The following is an 18,756-nucleotide window of genomic DNA, read 5'->3' on the forward strand; positions in this document are numbered from 1 at the left end:
ATTTAGTTCCCAGAAGACATTGACGTTGCAAGAATTTGTGATCCTTGTCTCTTGTATCCCATGCAGTGTGTGTGGGATGCCCCGGGTCCTCGATCAGGCCTCACTCGACTGATAGCTCACTTCCAGAGAGGACTTTTGTGCTTGTGTGGGAACTGCTGTTTCCGAAGTCAACACAGTTTCTTCAGGATATGTGTAGTCCTACGGTCTAAAACATCCCCCCCGCCTCAAAAAAAAAAAAAAAAAGGGAGAAGGAAGCCAAACATCAAAAGCAAGAGAACTTCAACAAAAGATAAAAAGAAAATGGTAGCCTTATGGAGTTCTGATGTCATTGCAAAGAGCCGAGCCTATTCTCATCTGTCTAAGAGCACTTTCAATGCTCGCTCAATGTTCATGCGGTGGCCCACCCGCGTCACCCCCAGGTCTATCAGATCTTCCTTCTGTAGGTTGGGCAGGTGGCTGCCCTCGATGTCGTTCTCCATGAAGGCGTCCCGGTGCTCGCCCAGGTTCAGGCTCTCCAGCCAGTCGGCCACATCATGCTTGGTCCACATGACGACGGGCTTGGTGGCGAAGGGCTTGTTGGAGGGCGCCTGGATGAGCGTGAGCGGCGATGGCGAGCGACTGCGACCCGTGCCCAGGCTGAGCGGCGGCGTGGGCAGGCCGAACACGTCTGTCATGGTGGGCGAGGTGGCGGACGGCGGCAGGGACGAGGAGGTGCAGCCAAGGCCCGAGTCCGGCGGGGACATGATGGGGTTGGGGCCGTGGTGGTGGTGGTGGTGGTGCGGGAGTGCATGGTGCGGGTGGTGGTGGGAGGGGGGCAGGCTCGAGGGCGGGGTGGCAGTGGAGTTTGGAGGCACATTGGGGCCGGGCTGGGTGGAGAAAGTGACTGTGGTGTTCTGCTGTGTACCTGAGACAAGGGACAGACCGTCTGGATTCCTGCACGGGAGGAAGAGAGGAGAGACAGGGGTAAGAAAGACTTTAACTTAAAAACACATAAGACACATAAAGTTCCTATGGGGGATATGATCAATTGACAAAGATTTGTAAAGGTAGATTTGAATCCATTTAGCACAGATATTGTAATATGATGCATGTTGTTTGTCTCTCTGTTACAAGTTTAAGAATAGATACAGTAGGTCCTGCGTGCCGCCACACAACGACATCTGCCTGTCCACAGAAAGGGAAGCTAAAGATAGATAATTCCACACCTCTAAAACAAACCCATCCCTCAAAACCTGCTTTTACCAGCATGACGCTTCTAACATCTCTCACCTTCTAATTCCTCACACAAAATAAGCAGAGAAAAAGAGAAATGGACGGAAAGAGAGAGGGGGATAAGGAGAGCATGGCAAGAAAAAAAGAGAACAGTCTTTGCCAGAAGCTTCATCTTCCCTTTTTCGCCCAGGTGTGCAGACCTCAATGTGGAGCTGAGCTGCGCTATCGCACTACGGCACTGAGGGGAAAGGACCACTGCATGTCTGAGAACCACAGAACTCTTAACACACTGTCTAAATCCTGAAATGCTCTTCATGGAGAGTGACTCGTCAAATTCCCTGAATAAATGTCTCAATTAAAACACACAAGCCTGCAGTGCAAACATTTGTGTCTGGCCATCTTGAACTAAACTGGCGTTGCCTGAGGTTTTTGGGGTCATTATCATGTTCCGTAAATAAACACCCAGCCATCCATAATAAATGAGACTGCAGCTTCACTGGGGTCTGTAGCTGGGACTGAGCAGGGCTGTGTCTACATCATGCATTTCAGTTCATAGACACTGTATGGTTCTGTATAAAAACAACTGTGCAGACAGAGAACATACGACTGCCTTTTGATTGTGACACGCCATGGCAGTGCCAGAAGATGCGGTCATGTGAGTAATGCAAGGTGTGATTCAGCCAAACATATCATCCGCCGAATCATCTGTGTTGTTCGGAGGGCAAATGCCTCTGAACTGTGCTGTAACACCCCCTCCCACACCCCTGCTGCAGAACACAATGGTTTTGTCCATGCTCATCAGACTGACGTAACTCATCTGCTCCTCAAGGCTCTTCTCATTATTAGGTTGCTAGGCAACCCCCTTTTTTCTTTCATGAGAAGAGCACACACACACACACACACACACACACACACACTAAATCCAGGAGCCTACATGCAGCCCTGCACCACGCTGCGCTGCACAGAGTGCTGAAGATGTACCTGCTTTCAAAGTGAGTCCTGGATCCCGTGGGAGAGTCTAACGCCTCCCCTGGCTTTGGCGTTTTGTCCTTGTTCATGTGCTGCAGGGCGGAGTTCAGCTCGCCCATGCCGTGGTGGGGCTTGAGGTCGGACGCGTGGGGGCTCTTCAGGTCGCCAGGGTCGCCCCAGAGCTTTGAGGTTCGCTGGGTCGGTGTTTTGGGGGGCTCCGGGGGCGCGGGGGTTGGAGGGTGGGGGGCGGGATGGAGCTGGGCACCCTGAAAGGGCTCATGCTCTCCTCCTCTTTGTAAAGTGCATTTTTATTGAGGATGGGCTTGAGCTTTGGCTTGGACATGGCCTGGGGCCGGTCCACCAAGAAGGCCTGTCCATCTGCATAGACCGTGCATGTGTCCAGAGTCTCGCCTCCCTCCGACGACAGGGTGGAGATGCTGGACACGGTGGAGACCGTGCTGGTTGTCTCCAACTGGGGGTCCCCGCTGCTCCGACTGTCCACCTCGATGCCCGAATCGGTGATTGGCTCATACGTGTCCATCGGCGGGAAACTGGGCGGGGTGCAATTGGTGAGCACCGCGGGCCTCTTGATCTCGGCGTTCCCTGCGGAGAGCTGTGAGTAAAAGGGGGTGAGCGAGGATCCTCTCGTGCCATTGGCCTTCTGCTTGAGCAGCTCAGCCAAAGCCGCCTGGTCCTCGGGGATGTCGAAACTGTTGGCAAACTCAAGTGGGGGAGGAAGAGGGTCAGTGAATGGAAACTCCTCATCAATGTCAACCGACGCCAGGGGAGGGGGAGGGATGCCGAAGGGCAGCTTGACCGGCTCGTCCACAGAGCTGATGGTGATGATGGTCTTCCCGTGGGGAGGGTTGGCAGAGAGAGATTTGGGCATGACAGGGTGGGTGGGGGCGGCCGGCTGGTTGGGATCGCGGAGCTCACCGGGGGCACTGTCCGAGCTGACGCCCTCCTCGCGCTCTCCATCGGACAGGCTGTTGCTGTCCTTCTTGGCACCATCTGTGGTGTGCACCATCAGGAGTCCGGCTGACTTCTGCTGCGACGTGTCCACGATGTCGATGAGCATGTTCTTCTTCTCCTCTGGCCTCTTCTCCTCCTTGCCGCCCAGATGGAGTCCGTCCTGCATGCTGTACGCATGCTTGGACTCGGTCTCGTACTTGGCCTCCGTCATCTGCCGGCGCAGGGCCGATCTCCCAGGCCGACCCATGGTAGCCGTGGCTGAGAAGCTCACCGCCACGTTCGACCGCAGCTTGGTGTCGATGAATAAGGGCTTGTTGAGGTCGGGCTTGGACAGGTCGCTCTTGAGCGGGAGCGGCTGCGACTGCTCCCTCATGGCACGGTCGCGGGCAGCGAGCGCCAGGGCTAGCGGCGAGTTCGGGTCCAGGGGTTTCCCCGTGACTGGGTGCACGTAGTTGCCGCCGCCCACGTTGTAGGTCTTGTTGGCGGGCAGGCTGATGGGGCTGTGGTGGCCCGTGCGCGTGTTGAGCACCTCGCGCACCATGGTGGGCTCGGGGCTGTTGAAGTCCGTCACGTTGCCTCCGCCGGACCCGCCGCCCCGCGGGATGCTCAGGAGGGAGGTGGGTGGCGCCATGAGCCGCCGCAGGCGCTCGTCGCTGCTGAACATGCCCTCGTCGATGGACTTGGAGTGCCGCAGTCGCGGGGCCGGAGTTGGGGCGGGCGAGTCGTCGTCGGCCAAATCCGTGGAGCGGAAGGACGGGGAGTTCCTGTGGATCTCCAGCCGTTTCTCACGCCGGTGCACGATGGCAGTCGCGAACGGGTTGCTGGGGCCGAGGTCGTCGGGCCGCAGCTGGCCCGGGTGGTCCTGGACGCCCGTCTCGATCTCCATGCTGCTGCCCTGGCTGCTCTTGCCACTGCTGCTGGTGGACGGCTCCTTGATGATGATGGTGGGGATGGAGATGGTGCAGGTCTTCTCCGGGCTGTCCTCCACGTTGGGCTGCTTGACCAGCATGCCCTTCCTCCGCATCGGCTTGTTCGGTGCAAACAGGCTCGGGTGGTTCTTGCTCATGTCCGAGTAGGGGTTCTCAGGCACCTGGGCTCGCCTCATGTGGAGGCTCTGCTGAGCCGTGGGGCCCGAGTGGTTGAAGTCCCCTGTCTGGAAGTGCTCTGGACTGTCCCTATAGAATGGGCCCTGCTCCCTCCACGCTGACCCCATGCCCGCGTCTCCTCTCTCGGGGGCCGTGCTGTTAGAGGCCGGGCCCTGGGTGAACCCGGCCCGGATGGTGCCGTAGGCCCGGTTGGGGGTGGGAGGGTTGTTGCCATTGTTGTACGGAGGGGAAGGCGGGGAGATGGCTGGTGGAGGTGGAATGTCCTCCGATGTGTCCGGCATAGAAAGGCTTCTGGTAAATTTCAGCACTGGAGGTGTAAGAAACTGTTTCTCCTCTTCAGTCACACCTGTGAGCAACACAACAAAACAAAACAATTAGCATCAGCATGGAACACAAGAAAAGAAAACAAACACTTTAAAGCAAATGGGGAATCCACACTGTGTAATGGAATGGTGGCTCTTGCTTACTTGCATTGTTGCTTACCTATAGATGTCTGCCGCCTCATAGTTGCTCTCGGCACATCCAGGTAGCCTGCTCGGGGACTTCCAGGCACTGGAGGGGAGGCAACTGCCACATCCTGGCTATTGCACAAAGACTGAAGCCGACAAGATCAACACAAACACAAATGTCAGCACAGTCATGGCTTTTCTCATTATTCCAAGAGAAATTCACTTTGAAAAAATCAGTGTTTGCGTTCCCTTTGATATTTATATTTGGCTTACTCTTACTGTTACTCTTTGGCTTACATTCATCTCAGGGGCCACAGCAAAGCATCTGCTGGTTGGCCTTGGTTTGACCGCAGCGACCCTTGTGTCAATCGTTGAATTATCCCACGGGGGCTTCTGAGTGGGTATTATTTCGTCCACCTTATCTGAAAAATAAAGGTTGCATTGCCTAATCTGAATAACAGACCTATTTGTTACCATTTTACCATTTTTAATCTTGCAAGCCAATGACCTTTCAAAGGATCCTTTGAAAAATAAGTCAAAATCGAGCAAGGGAGGGGAACAGAGATAATGACATTGACACTGGTCAAGGTCAAAGCCGTGCAAGCACTTTTTCTGACTGTATCAGAAGATGCCTCAGCTAGATTCTCAGCCACCACTGCACAACATGCTAGCGTTGCTTTAAGAAAGCTTCCCATGCATTGGGACGATTACTTAGTGTGACTTGAAATACAATCCTCTTCTTCAGACCCTCAATATTAGAAGGCTGAGCATCTACACAGAAATGGAGGAGAAGGAAGTTCAGTGCCTGACATTGACATCTGTCCAACAAGACATCCAGTCCAACTGCATACAGTTCACAACTACTAGTCCTGACAACTTTCAAAACTGGTTCTGATATGCCATTGGATTTGGGTGGAGATCAGAGGACTGTCAGATTCTGTCAAAATGCAACGGATAAATGTCTGTGTCAACTAAGAGTGTACGATGGGTCTACTAACTCCATTAGCAAGTTTTATTGTACATAGAGTCAGGATTACTTATATGAGTCACATGTATCACTCTAAATTAAAAGCATCTGGAATAATACACAAGACAACACAACCCAGTGCTATGTGTGCTGTACGTCGTCTTGGTTCAGAGAAAGTCTTGAGTCCATTGTAGAAAAAGATGAGAAAACAAATTAGCCTTCTTCAAGGTCTGATGCCTTGATAGATTCAAGTTTTTGTGTGAGAAGCTGTGGCTACTCACTGCAAATATGACATTACATTTTTTGCAGGTGGATTGTTGCTATATTAAACAGTATTGCCATGGTAACGTCTTATTTCTCAGTCATTCAAAGCAGTGGAAGGCACTCGTATCATAATAGATAGTTTTCCATCTCTGACAGGAAATAATCTCTTTCTAATGTATATCCCATGGCACAAGACCAATTGCCCTCTCAGTCCTGAATAATGAACAGCAATTAACTCTCTAAGAATCAAGTGTGAATATTTCTTAATAGTAAAATATAAAAATGAACCCTGGCAGACATTTTCTTTTCAAAAGTTACATAATCCCTATTTCAAATGGGGGCATAGCTCACTAGAAATAAGGCATGTGAATGGTAGCCCAGTCTTAAAAACTGTGAAATGTGCAATTGTTTAAAGTAGAGAGGGGTGAACTAGATGTTCTACTGGCAATGCACATATTACTGTCCCTGATCTGTGTGAGCGAGTTCAAGAGTGCCATAGTCAGGGTTCCAAACTATGCAAATAACTGAATGGCATGAGTAGGGGCTGAATGTTCAAGCTGAGTGCCAGAGTAGGACTGCACATGTAAGGTACAGTGTGCCCTTTGCTCAGACATATGTGAGGAATCATAAAGGCGACGTTAATGAGGCCGGGGAATTCATGGAATGTGAGGAATAGGGAGATACCATCCTCATTAAATCGCCAACAGCACTAAGGGAACAGCACTGATGACTGGTGAGGAGGACATATACAAGTTGATGTAGCTCTACATAAAGTATTAACCTCAGCTAAGCTACATCTGCTATATTTAGCGCTTTATTCACCGTGTTTTGACACTTCTAGATGTCTTCATTTTGCTGAGGAGGCAGTACTGGCAATAGGTGGAAGGCATTCGTCCATTTACGGCAGTATACAGAGTATTTGCATATCGCACTTATGTTAACATTTCAACATGTGGGTGAATATTTAGCGAAAAAGGAAAAAACATGGATAGTGGTTCAGAGAAGCCGATGATATCCTTAGAATATGCCAGTGGGGCTCAATGGACATGAGATGAGTAAAGCAGCAAGGGAGCCTCATTAAGTACTGCCTCACCATGTCAGAACAAATAGACCTGTGAGGACACAGAGCTGATCACTATACTGACTTAGAGGAACTCAGAGAACATATTCATATGTGGATTATATGCTGAGCTTGAAATTTAAATTAAACCAGATCCATCATTCAGTATTACCCATATAGCCATAATATAGAGTGTGACTGTTAAATTATTATTTATAGTTTACGGTATGAAACATGCCTATCAAACTTACCACCCCTCTTTTTCCTCAAAGTGGCTTGAACATAAGAGAACATTTACATTTTAAATGATTACATGTACAGACAAAAATGCAGTTTATACATTTTAAAAAAATATGAAGGTAATTCCCATATTTAGTATTATTGCTACTCAAAATTGATACCTAATGGAATCGCCTCTATGTTATCCCCCAAGGACTTATAGGATTTTAAACTACTAGCTTAAATGTTTCCTCATCAGAAATCTTGGACATGTGTGCCAATTGTGTTAAAAGCACATAAATGGAATCGATTTCTCCAATGAATGTATAATTGTAGATTATGTTTAGATTAGATTTATGGACAACCATACTGAAACAAGGTTCTCTTAAAGCAATCCATTAACAACCACGAAAGCTGCTTCTACAAGTGAATGTGTTTTATGACCAGTGGCTGGGCCTAATAAAAGGCCAATCTGTTCCACGACCTGGTCTCTCATTAGTTTTACCTATTTAAATGTCAGGGTGATGGGTGCTGAGAAAGGGCCATACAACCCAAAGGTCATCTCAGGTAGAATGTCACCACTGCTGAGAGATGAGCAGCCCTGTTTAACGGCTATACTGTAGTGTGCATTTAAAAAAAAAAAAATCAATGTGAGTTTGTAAGTCTGTTTCTTTGTAAGTCCTAGACTATAATGATGATATAATGATGTTAGAATAAAACAGCAGCTATATGTATTGTAAAGGGTTGTAATATACTGCACCTTCAGCTAAGGACAAATTAATGTGAACAATGACTATGTGACAACAATATAGCAAAGCAAACATACATAATGAGTCATGACAATGGCCAAAGCTGCAAAATACACACACACAGAGACAGACAGGAATAATATACATAATGACTTACCACCTTGTTCAACTATTGAGGCACATGGGGGATAGAAAAGAAAGCCATTACAATGTGTTGTTGATGAGTATAAAGTAGCCATTTCTAATGCTGTCATAATTAATAAAACTTGCCATTGCCTTTTCCTAAAATAAGTGGGACATGAGATATTTGATCATGTTGGCCTATGATCTGGGACAATTTCATATGCTAATGACCAATGCCATGATTTTCATGTACATATAACAGTTCTATTATGCGTTCATGCTATGGTCACCAAGTTAGTATTGCATAGGAGATACCAAGTGTAATGTTTTTGACACAGCCGCAAAGCTACCTCCCTGGAATCATAAGCCAAATTTAAACACTCAAGGACAAGGAATGTTAGGAGGAACAGCAGTATGGGCCCCACTAAGCCCATATTTGGGTTAATGTATGCTTAGGAGTGACCCAAACCTGCTGTTTCCCCAACACACCCAGTCAAGTGGGCATGTGAGCAGTGACCAGTGCCCCAGGTCCCAGCAGGTGTGTGGGCATGCTCTCCGACTGCTTACCCATGTCTTCCAGCTCAGAGGTCATGGACTTAGACCGCATGGAGAGCGCCGTGGAGGGAGCCCTCCTGGGAGGTGGGGGCACTAGAGAGTAGGATCACAGAGATAGCAAGAGAGAGAGAGGGGAGAGAGAGGGGAGGGCGAGAGAGAGAGAGAGAGAGAGAGAGAGAGAGAGAGAGAGAGAGAGAGAGAGAGGGGAGAGAGAGGGGAGGAAGAGAGAGAGAGAGAGAGAGAGAGAGAGAGAGAGAGAGAGAGAGAAAGAGATGGGACTGCCCATGAACCAGCTTTTCTCTCAAAATAAGGCCAAACAACACAATGGCTGCATGGTTAGATTTAGGTTGCAGTGGTACCAAATGTTGTGGTATATTGTGGTATTAAAATCCACAGCTATCATACTGTGTGCATTTGCTTACTACCAAGTACCGATGCAACCCTACCACCCTACATCCCATGCAGTTATTTCAGTTTGCCAAAAAGGAACCTTTGGATGTTCTGTTCTTCCATGTTTGACAAACTGAGTGTAGGGTAAAAGATGTCTGCATAGATTAGTCAGAGTTGTTAGTGGCATATTAGTACTGTTAGTGTCAGCATGAACAAGCTGCAGTGAGACAGTTCTGAATTAAGTGTGTTGTTAATATGTGATGTGGCATGTTTGATTCATCACCTGTCTTTACAGGCATTTCTCATCTTACCTTTCAGTGGATGCAGAATCCAGACACCATAGAGGCAAGATTAAAAGCACGACAACCAGAACATGGAGTAATTTTGCTTTGTACCTTTTTTCCTCGCCGTGTCATCTGGGTCCAGATTCCTGCTGACCGTCACCACTTTGATGACCAGGTGGTTGGTGCCGTGCCGAATCATGTTCACCACCTGCTTGTGGCCCACTTTGACCACGTTCTCCTGGTTCACCTGCGCCGCACACACAAGAAGACCAGAGAGAACAGAGTCACACTCTGCTCACGCAACGCCTCATCACAACGGACATGAGAGGAGCTTGGACAAACAAGCCGCATGACGCTGGCCGCCAGGCCAGAGCTCCCCTCATGGGCAGGAGATGAGAGGGGCGACCCCACTATTGTTCTACTCGGTGCTTCCCAGTCATCTCAAGCCCATTCAGTACCACCAGAGTGGTTTTAAGGAAGTCGTTTATGGATCTGCAATCACAGAAATAGACAATTCTGCACTAGGCACTAACTAACCCCCTGCAAAAGGCTATTACCCATTCCGCAATTACCTAAAATGCACAGAGGAAGCTGGCTCCTGTTACTGACAGATTCTCGGTATTATCATTATACTCTGTAAGAAGAGGGATGTACTGTACAGATTGGAGATCTAGATCTAGCCCTCTACCATCCTTATGGAATAGCAGTCACACTGGGAGAGGTCTTAGAGGACAGAGATACTGTACATCTATTAGTGTCACTCATGATACTCTTCCGCACTGTTAAATCATATCATTAGATCATGTCATAACATTTGCAGTCTGACAACCACATCTAGTCACTGCCACCAAAGATGACCGCATAACAAAGAACTGGATGTCTGAGCAAACATTGTACTGTACTACTGGTACATATTGGTCACTCAACTCCAAAAGGCATTCACTAGCCATTGTCAAAAGTGGGATACGGAAATCCAGTAAACCTACATGCAATTCTGGTTCACTTGTGGTGACAACAGAGAGGAAATGTGAAGGGAGCGAGGAAAAGAAGCAGAGTGAAGCTTCTATCTGTAGGATTCCATGAGTAATCACAGGTATCCTTGGAAGCCACATACCTAAAAGATGTATTCAGGGGATTTCAACATTCTTGTGTGAGTGAAGAAGTGAGACAATGCTCAGAAGGTTTACTCTGCTCTAATTATACTTAAATCTACAGTCATGACAAACTATTTCAAAGATGACTGCAAATAAGATCAGGCTCGGCACACAAGTACTGGTTTACATGAATGCACACACAGTACTTTATATATCAAACAGCAGGCTTTCATAAAGAATCATATCTGTAGTTAATGTCAAAGTGTTGGTCGTTGAATCACTATATGATTAGAAGTCATATTCTTTTATGTTCTCCTTTAGTATTAAAACGCATAGCATCAGCAGTGAGCTCCATCCTCAGAGTGTCACAGACCAGTAATGAGATTTGCTTTCATTTGGGAAGCGCGGTGAGCAGATGCTGATACGCGTGTGAGGGAGCAACATAGACATGTTTCACTGATGCGGCCTTATCGGCCACTAATCTCACTAGGCCACTGGACTCCACTTCCTCTGCGGACACTGGGGGACCTCCATGCCAGCACAGCCACACTCGACCCAGATGAACCACTGAAAATGGACTTACTGTAGCAACATTAGGATATTGAATTTAATGATTGGATGCATTGTATTACTAATCTTCCTTATTAATTTAAGTCCATTAAGACTAATGGCCTTATGCTGAGCAGACCACATGGTGAATTAAAATGTTAAATGCTAACAAGCTACATGTTTAAACTGATCAGATCAGTCAGATGTGTTCTGGTTATTTTTGGTCTTACAGTCACAAGTCACAAACACCCTGTGAGCAAGCCAGACCATTTTCCCTCTGTCCCATCTTTAGAAAGTAGCTTGTCAGTGTTGCTTGTGTGTGAAAGTCAGCAAAAGCTTTCATATTTCATGAAATATTATTTTGAGTCACTTCTGGTCACTTCCAGCAGAATAAAGATGTGCATTGCAGCAAGCAAAAGCAAACACACACACACACACACACACACACACACACACACACACACACACACCATTATGTAACAGTGTCTCTCCATTTTCAGCCTTATTGTTACATAATGCCACTCAGTGAACTGGGAGACCCTCCAGGTACCCCTGACAGAAGAAGCAGAAGTGATTCACTTAGGCCAATAGGATGGCAACAATATGACTGCGACTGAGAACACACACACACACACACACACACACACACACACACACACACACACACACACACACACTCACACACTCACAGACACAACACATGTGCACACACACACATACACACAAAATTCACTTTGGTCTATAAAATTACTGCAAGACAAGCAGATAAAAATCAGACTTCACGAACAGATCCAACCAATAGCACATCGCCAGACTCGTTTAAAAAAGCTACAGTAACAGCTAAAAACACTATGAGGATACACTCAGATAGGAGGGAGATCATGTAAGAAGCCAAGAGCTTGTCCACGGCTTCATGCTGGCTTACGTTTTAGTATGTCCCATTAGCCAAAGAACAACTGGAGCAATCCATTCAGATTTATGTAATAGTACACAGTGCAGGAAGGAGTACCTGCAACTCTGAGAGTGAGTCACCATGAGCAATCAAATCACTTTTTGGAGTCTTATGAAAACAAAGATGCTCCATGTAAATATTATAACTACAGAACTACAACTTTATCTCAACAAATAGTTCCTTGGGATTTATCAGCATGTTGCTGTTTTCAATCTTTCAACAAAAAAAAAACAAATTCCATTAATTTCACTTTGCCTAAGTCTATTCAGCCTATATTACACTGCATTTCAAACAAAGTATTGTTTTTTTTTTAATCTGTCTTTGTTGGTTACTCATGTAAGATACAGGATATCTGCCAAGACAAAAATATCAAGAATGCTTTAAATACACGCAATTTCAGAAAAATAAAAAATAATCGTTTTCTTGAAGCTAGCCTCCCTGAGCCTCCCTGAGCTGAGATATGACTATGAAATCAGCCAGGGCTCTGTGTACATCAGCCTCACAGAGAAGGTTAACGGAGGTCAATTTCATGGTCCCTCTGAAACCATATCATCCAAATGGAATCACTTCACTCCCCTCTCCGTGGAGGACTGAACTCTTTTGTCTTGGTGGAGGGCTAATTATAAAAGAGAACAGAGGATGTGTTCGGCGAGAGATTACACACAACCTCTCTCCACTCCACAGGCCTTTTTTCTCTTCCAAGTGGCCTGCATTAGTCTGTCCTCAAAGCAGCCTTATCTGCATGAGCTCAACCTCCAGTTCTGCTCCCAGATGGTGAGGTCCTTGGGTGAAGAATTAGATCCACCATATGAGGTGGTATGGGGGCTACGATGGAGGCCTATTACGGCATAAATTCACCGCACAAGTAATTGCTTTGCCCAAGTGAATCAGTGGGAATAAAAGCAGTTTTTCATGCACAGCCATGCTTAACAGGGTTTTACAATGGAACTACGTAGTTTAGGGTGGGGTGATGCATTTATGAAAAATACCTGAATTGTACAACATCTTTTACATAGTTTTGTAAGGGCATGCAACCAATCTTACTAACAGAGGTAAATATGATTTCTTAAATCAACATGCAATGTACATCTTCTTTGGCACTATGAGAACTGAGTTTGATTTTATACAGAGGTGATCACTTTGCTCTCGCAATAATTACACCTGCATCCTGACTTAAGATCTTCACAGTTTGCATGTGTGTGTGTGCATGTTATAGAAGGCAGTGTATGTTTACACTGAAGCCCACTGCTATACACTTGGACATTTTTGAAAATGTCCAACAGCTCAGCTGTCTCTTTTTCAACAGAGCACACCAACACAATGGGTTGGTGGTTGCTAGGTGACCAATGCTCCATGTTAGCACACAGAGAGCGAAAGAGAGGGGTCAAGAGAGCTAAAACAGCTCAACTTGTTTTGGGTGTGAATACCAAAAGCTTACAGTCCGACAAGAACTTACAATAATAACTGATGTGAAACAAACAAGTACAAGGCATGCAACCTGAAACGACTAAAATGAGCACTAAAACCATCATTCATCAATCATCGAATGATTAAGCATGGCTAAAATGGCAAAAAGTTTAACAATATTCATATTGCTTTTGTAGTACTGGCATCCAGTGTACATTTCACAGGTGCTGCTAGGTAAGCATTACTGGAATACAGATGCAGCTGTTACAAGAGAACCACAGCATCATAACTTTCAACAAACTACAACATTCAACATACCACACACAACATACACAAGAAGATGAAGAAAATGACCCATGCTCAAATAAAGGTTGCACACAACATTATCAATATATATACCAGTAGGCATCTGAGATGATTATCTAGAGATGTCCCTTGTGTGCAAGTGAATGCAAGTTACATGGTTTAAAAAGTGCCCACTGAGATGGGAAAGCTCACCTAACTGGGTTAACTAAGCAGTTCCAACAATGAGAGTATGTACAGTATGATGTGCATTAAAACATGAAATGTGAAAGAACACCACTGAATGGTGGTGCAATACTGACCACAATGGTCATTTAACTACAGTACCTATAGCAAAGTCCTTTTAGGCAAGTCCCTCCACTCGGTGGCCATATTGCAACGCATTTTGGGCACTTATCAGGCATCTAGTTTGGGCAGAACTGTGCATGGGCAAGGCTTCACGACACCAACCTTGCTCCAGCGGCGAGATCACAACACATGATTGCCAAGATGTACAGTATTCACAACACACCACATGATTGGCACAATGTATTCACATGTCGACTTTTTTGCCACGGAAGGGGTGGGATATGTGTAGACAACCGCCATATTGGCATTCCAAATTGTTCAGAATTCAAATGGCTCCTGAAAGTACAGGACATTTTGTAACCCAGTCTTCCAGCACTTATAATATCCAGTCACAATGTACTTTGAGTGAAAGACTGTGACGCTTGGTCCTTAAGGATGCATAACAGAGTTCGGTAAACTTCTGTCCAAATCTGACCTGATGCCACTGAATTTAGAAGCGTTATTTTAAGCCTGCTTGGATGACTCATAGCAGTGGAATGACATAATTTAGCAGGTTTAGTCTCTTCTGACTCAGTAGTGCTTAAAAAACAACACACACATAAAGCAGCTCTAACATTGTTGTTATTGATATTGTGTGCCTGCATGGCCCATCTACCCTAACTAACTAAATGGCACTTTACTTCAGTACAGGCCAAGCATTCAGAGGATAAACAACATGGCACTGTCTGCCCCTACCTGCATGTGCCATCATGCTCCCCAGGGGAAACTCTATGCCATGACACTGACTACATCTCCCACAAATGAGCACAAATACTACATTCCAATCATTTCATTTTTACATTTCAAATGATCAAATAAGCAGAACAAAGAGCATAGCCATTTGCTATATCTCCTGCAACATGCCATCTCATGCTACAACAGCAACTGAAGGGTGGCCTGCATAGATTAGACACACAGCATCAAGACTGGTATAAAATGGCCGGTTCAAAATCATTACAGCGCTTGCATTGAAGGGACGTTGGTGAGAACCTTGTATGTCCTTGTCAGTAATAGGACATTTCCATCAGGTTTTCATGAGATTTTTGGGGTGAGGGCAGACCGGAGGGCTATTTTTCTCATCTCAGCCACACAGTATGTTAGTGCCCAGTGCAGGGCAGGCCCTCCAAAGGGTGCGCCCCAAGTAGGTTGCATCGCTCATGGAACAGGTTTTGTGACAGGTTGTGGGCTGGTGTGGTTATTAGGCCATGAGGAACCTCCTGGGCATGTCATGAAGCTTGCTGCCCCCTCTACACATAACAAAGCCCTCACCACCATTAAAGGGAACAAAGCTGAAGACTTGTAGGAACAGTAGAGCGTAATTTAAATAATAAAATATCATATCAACAACAAGGCTGAGCAACCTGACCTCCCGCATTCAACCATTCCAGACTTGTCGCATTATTAAGGGGTGTTCACACCGAAAATGATAAATAGGATGGTAACAACAAAAAAGTATCGATCAAGCTAATGTCCACACATAAACTACGATAATGATATGAAGAACGATACCATTGGGGATCACTTTCAGAGCGATTTGGAGAATAAAAAGCTGACGGCCAATCAGAATCCATCAAATTTTAGACATTACATTCATCTTCACAAGGAGAGATGTTCCTTATCGTTTGTCAGTGTGGACTTTCATGTCGTTATCATATAGTTATAGTTATAGTTAGTAGTTATAGTTATAGTTAGTAGTTATAGTTATAGTTATTGTTCCTGGTGTGAACGACCCTTTAGGTACCGTAAACATGTGTGTCCCGCACCTTCTCCATGATGTCTGGGCAGAGTGGACAGTGTTCACTCCAGTCCTACCATTCAGAGCTTGCTATATCATTAGAGGATGAATTGTATCCCTGTTAGCTTGAGAACTGTGAAGGAGGATTTTTAGGCCAACTCTGTGTAATGTTTTACCAATGCACAGAAGTGGGGTGATGATGAAACTGAAGATCTACCGCTCTATTACTATCGTAAGCAAACTGCCTCGTAAGATTTTTTGTCTTTGAAATATGAAGGCAAACTACTGTACAGTAAGTACTGCCTACATCAATATACAGTAGAATAGCTGACGTCAGCTACCTGTGTTTCTCTATTATACTCAGACAAGGTAGATATGCAAAAAGCCAGAGCAGTCTTAGAATGGGAAGGGTCAGAAGTGGCACAAGCAAAGAATGAGAAAAGAGCTGGGGGAGTTGGAGGGGAGGATAATGCCGAAAAGGAAGACATACAGACATAGAGGACTATAATGAGAGAAAGCAAGTATGCGTATAGACAGCACAGCAGGAAATACAGAACAAAAAACAAAACAAAACAAAAAAAAACGTTGACATAAAAATCAGATGAGAAGGCAGAGACACAAATACAGTACTGGATGCCCACACGCAGTTGGTGGTGGGAGGAGATGTATTTTCAGTATGCCCAGTGCTGACTTCACTTCCTCTCTGTTCGACTACTAACGCTGTTCAGACCAGGACGACTTAAACGGAAGAGACAAGCCTTTAAACTGAGGGGCGACGCAGGGTCAAAAGCAACCAACTAACGGGGCCTGAGTTGAAAAGAAAAAAGAAAAAAACATACAAATGTGCAAATTCAATTTCATCTATCGATACAAAAAGACGGCCATAAGTCTGAAGGCTAATAGTTACATAATGTTTGGTGCACTAAAGCATGCAATGGTTATGTCTTCATGACAACTTTACAGAATTGGATTTTATAATCAGAGCACAAATAGCAGTTTCTTGTGCTATTTTAAATACACTTAAAACGAATGGAATATATACTTTAACAAAAGGTCACTATCAAATTTCCTTCTCTGTTTACATTGCATTTGGGCTGAAGCCCAGCTTTCCTGGCAGAATGTTGGGGGAGGTAGATCTCAAAACATCAATCACTCTAGAAAGCCTTAGTGAAACAGCGCGACTCCCCACTGGAAACTAGCAGCGGAGGCCCAATCACTCTCCCTTGGGTCCCAGCCCCGTCAATAACATTGACTGAACAATAAAGCCCTGATTACTGCTTGCAAGGTCATCAGAGAGGCTGAGAGTGACTGAGCACAAAAATATGTGCCTACCTTTCTTGATGGACATGCCCATATTCAACTTCTTGTTCACAAATATACACCAATAAATGAGTGTGAAGTCAAATGACTAATCATAGCCAGTACTGTATATCACCTCTGGGCTAAAGTAGGCTATACGGTTATGGTTATGGGATTTGGCAGACGTTTTTGTCCAAAGTGACATACAAATACAAAAAATATAATACTTCAATTTAACAGGGAACAATTTAAGATGACTCCTTTACTGGCCCCTTCTAACAAAAGTTATGACATTCAGCCCACTAAACTTATTGGTTAGAGGAAGTAACAAAGCATATAATAGCTTACTGTGTGCTACACACTAACTTACGTTATATACTGTACTGTCAGAGGAAACACAATGTGATTGCTTTGTGCAATCTCTGTCAAGGGACATTGGGTCAATATATCAAGGGTTGTTTTCATGTTCAAAGAATATAAGCAGCATCAACATTAGGAAACATGAAAATACAACAACAGTGGAGGTGATGCCAGAGAAACCGAGTCAAAACTGAAAAGAAAAGCATTTCATCACTACTACCACATGCCAAGCCTTTGCTGTATATATATGAAACATATGCAGACAATGATCATTCTCTTCTCTGAAAACCTTTTTTTCAACCAACCTAACAATCTAATCTAATCTGGCCATTCTTTATCCGGCCGAGTCTCATTACTTTGTCATAATTCAACCCTGGCTTTGCTGTCGGCCGCCTATGAAAACTTGCAGACTCTTCAATTATCACACGCGGCAAATAATTCATGAGGGGTTTGCATGCCGCATGGATAAAGAGGCTACCCTCGTCCCACGGCTGCCTCGCCTCCTCCCACCTGTTCACTGCTGCCGAGATGCAAGAGTGGATTGCGGACATGAAGCTTTTATGCAACATGGGTACATTCCACATGCAAAATGTATTTGTTTTGCTGATGTGGAGCCTCGGTGCTAGACACGGGCTGGCTTGGCTAGCTGTTCATAGTCATCCCCCATTCAGCCCTCCAGTGTGTATCAAAGGGCTGTTTGAAATGGAGCATCAAGGCTTTTACGTTTTTTTTTCTTGCCTTTCAAACAAAAAGATTCACAGTATTCACAGCAATCCAAAGAGCTCGACTTGTGCAAGATCTACTCATATGTTTTCACTCTTGTTACATAAGTTCTATACAGTCAGGCATGGTTTTCTTGCTGTGTCGATAAAATAAGTTGACTTTAGAGTAGGTACAAGAGAGAAAGAATGAAAGAACGAACAAAAGAAAGATAGAAAGAAAAAAGGAAAGACAAATATACATTTGTACAAATAATATACAATTTTACACATAGTCCACATACACTATTACTTACTGTGAGTGGACAAATGTCAACTCCCATAGTCAGAGACACCCAAGAGACACAATCAAAGCCCAAACCAAAGCAACAGCTTAGACACACTGTCTACAGATGAAGCAAGCAAGTTATGAAGAGACCCTCAGTGCACACAGAGAGGAAGCCAACATTAGCCCTCAGGGGGACCAAAGAGCAACGTATTGTCATTTGATTCTATCTTGAGAAGAATAACATCCCAAATGATTCTCAGTAAGCATGAGGAAACACCGGCCATGCTCCTTTCTTCCACCTCTCAGACTAAAACATCACAACGTAAGAAATGTACTCGTCAGCGAAATTTACTCATCATCAACATCATCAACACTAAGATGCCATTTCCAAATGACTAAAGAGCCTGTTGCATGTTTGACAGAC

The 18,756-nt window shown here is 45.3% G+C and overlaps 1 protein-coding gene across 1 annotated transcript in view; it reads right to left on the minus strand.

The window, feature by feature from the left end:
- Nucleotides 1–222: 222 nt before the first annotated feature.
- The window catches only part of shank2b (SH3 and multiple ankyrin repeat domains 2b), a 68,392-nt gene continuing 49,858 nt past the window's right edge, over nt 223–18,756 (minus strand). Inside the window, 10 exon segments of the mRNA XM_048257204.1 lie at nt 223–933; nt 2,194–2,422; nt 2,425–4,605; nt 4,743–4,854; nt 5,006–5,130; nt 5,420–5,479; nt 7,251–7,274; nt 8,125–8,136; nt 8,658–8,738; nt 9,431–9,566. Of these exon segments, the coding sequence (XP_048113161.1) occupies nt 351–933; nt 2,194–2,422; nt 2,425–4,605; nt 4,743–4,854; nt 5,006–5,130; nt 5,420–5,479; nt 7,251–7,274; nt 8,125–8,136; nt 8,658–8,738; nt 9,431–9,566 (3,543 nt within the window). The 3' untranslated portion in view covers nt 223–350.

The sequence above is a fragment of the Alosa alosa genome, chromosome 11 (assembly GCF_017589495.1).
Source record: "Alosa alosa isolate M-15738 ecotype Scorff River chromosome 11, AALO_Geno_1.1, whole genome shotgun sequence".
Taxonomy (NCBI): domain Eukaryota; kingdom Metazoa; phylum Chordata; class Actinopteri; order Clupeiformes; family Clupeidae; genus Alosa; species Alosa alosa.